The following is a 2,409-nucleotide window of genomic DNA, read 5'->3' on the forward strand; positions in this document are numbered from 1 at the left end:
CTCAGCCTCAGCCTCAGCCTCAACCTCAACCTCAAGATAACAATATGGAAACTAGTTATTCAAATAAAATAAATACTTCTAGTAAGCAGAAAGAAATTGACCATAATAAAAATGAAAAAATAAATTATTATGAAATACCTGAAAACAAAGTTAAAGAATTAATAATGAAGTTCCAAATGCTTGATAATGAAAATAAAATAAAGGTATCACCTCAAAAAGGTACACAAAATTTATTGATTTCTAAAAAACCAAAAAGACAAACACCTCCAAAAAATATACGAGATTTATCATCTTTAGAACAACCATTAATATCATCAACTCAAAAAAGTCCTATACAAATGAATCAAGAAATATCCTCTACTGAGAATGGATCCTCCTTTTTAAGTGGTTATTCAACAAGTGAATTTGATAGTTTAACATCTGGTGAAAGTAGTACTAATTCAGATGCTTCTAGTTTAGTATCACTAGCTTCCATTGAAGGTAATAGAGGAATTTATGAAGATAGTAATGATTCATCTAAATCTAAAGAATCAGCTAGTTCACCACGATCTGTTAAAAGTCTAGCGAGTCTTTTCCAAGCTTTGCAATTAATTAATCAAAGACGTGGAGATGCAATTGATACTTCAAAGCATAGTAGTGTATCAACTCATTCCTATGCAACTCCTGCATCATCTGACATTGCAAATATGAATGATTTCACAGAATATGATTTAAAGTAGTTACATATGTGATATTTTATTAAGTATTAAGTATTTAGGATAGTATTATACATTAATTTATTAAGCTAATCGATATAAAAATTTTAATATACCTTGTTTAATATATTTAATATAGATTCAGTTAATTAGATATACAAAGCTCATAAAATATAAATAAAAAATTATTAAAGTATTAGAAGTTCTCAATATAAACTAACCTTATTAAAAAAAGGAAAGTGAACCAATATTAAGGTGCAAAAAATATAGCGGTTTAATATTTGGCGCCATTTTTTTGTAATTTATTAGATTTGTAAATGGAAATATCTTTTTATTATATTTTAAAATTATTATAGTGTTCTTAAGTTCCTGTATTTAATTAATATATAATTTTTTTTTAAAAGACTAGTGTAAGGTTATAATAAGAAGATGTTTTTACTTAATGGTCTAATAACTAGTAAAAGTGGATCACATGCTCACACTGTGTACAATATCAAATAGTGTGCTGTTTCTTAAATTTATATTGGAGTCCCTAAATAAGCCAATCTCCTCATATATTAAATATAAATAAAACTTTAAAAAGAGTACTAAATATGTTAATAATATAATGCCTTCATTAAACTACATAATATTTTTATTCTGGTATTTTGTAATTTATACAAGGTATGATACAGTATTCATACATTTTAGAATAATATCTCAAATAAGATACTAATTATTTTATTCTAATCCTTTACTTTTTAAATCTATTTTAGAGCAGCAGATAATTCAGATAGTTTGGATATTGAATTAAATAATGATAAACAAATGTTAACTTCAATTAGTCAGCTAATCATCTTAAATAGAGGAAATTTTACTAAAAGTATAGTACATAAAAGAAAACAAAGACATCAGCTTATAAAAAGACTTCAGAAAAAATGTAAAGGTAATGATTATAATAAATTTAAAATTGATCTTAATATTGATAATTATTTTTTTTTTTTTTCAAAAAATGATTAGGAGCAAGGCGTCAAATTGATGTTTATAAAGCATATAATGAATTTATTCATAAGTATATAATAAAGAAAAAAATTAATAATAGTAGTTATGATGCAGATGATGAAGGCAATAAGAATACTACTAGTAATTCAACATCAGGTTTAGTGAATAGAAAGCAGAGATCATTACAACCAGAGATAAATACTGATCAAAAATTAAAAACAAGAGAAGATACTAATACTTCTATTGAAAATAAACACCAAAGTAATAAAAAAAAAGTAACAAAGAGTACTAGCACAACTATATCTAGTAAGGATTCAAATAAACATACTTCCAATAAAGGTAGTGGTGATAATTCAGGAAGTATTCGAAGAAATAATAAAATAGATCCTGAAAGTAATAAAAAGGATACTGAAGAAACCAGTGAAGATAATACCACAAAGGAGAATATAAATAATAAGAAGAAAGAGGAAGATATCCCAAAATATACTAATAAAGAAGAAAATAATTCAAACACTAAAAAGAGAATACATGACAAGAATCAAGAAGCTAAAGGAGGTTCATCAAAACCTTCTATTCCATTAAAACCCCAAATTTTACCAAAATCTACTGGTTTATCATATTCTTATTCATCATCAGAATCTTCTAGTTCATCAAATATTTCTGGTTCGGAATTACCCTTATCTTCAGTTAATCAAATTCCAGTTAAATCAGTACAATCATCATCACCACTACC

At 25.5% G+C, this 2,409-nt stretch overlaps 2 protein-coding genes across 2 annotated transcripts in view; both read left to right on the top strand.

Annotated features, from left to right (window-relative positions):
• The window catches only part of cand_013940 (uncharacterized protein), a gene marked incomplete at both ends in the record, with an annotated part of 1,545 nt that extends 826 nt beyond the window's left edge, over positions 1-719 (top strand). Inside the window, one exon of the mRNA XM_067211629.1 lies at positions 1-719. This exon is cut by the window's left edge and continues 826 nt beyond it. Coding sequence (XP_067069634.1) covers positions 1-719 — 719 coding nt within the window.
• Positions 720-1,302: 583 nt separating this feature from the next.
• Positions 1,303-2,386, top strand: cand_013950 (uncharacterized protein; the record flags this gene model as incomplete). Its single annotated transcript, XM_067211630.1, has 4 exons — positions 1,303-1,358; positions 1,451-1,620; positions 1,695-1,746; positions 1,777-2,386. Coding segments are annotated over 4 exons (888 nt in total), but the record flags the coding sequence as incomplete, so codon positions are not given.
• Between the last annotated feature and the right edge of the window lie 23 nt (positions 2,387-2,409).

The sequence above is a fragment of the Cryptosporidium andersoni genome (genome assembly GCF_001865355.1).
Source record: "Cryptosporidium andersoni isolate 30847 chromosome Unknown contig_136, whole genome shotgun sequence".
NCBI classification, from domain to species: Eukaryota; Apicomplexa; class Conoidasida; order Eucoccidiorida; family Cryptosporidiidae; genus Cryptosporidium; species Cryptosporidium andersoni.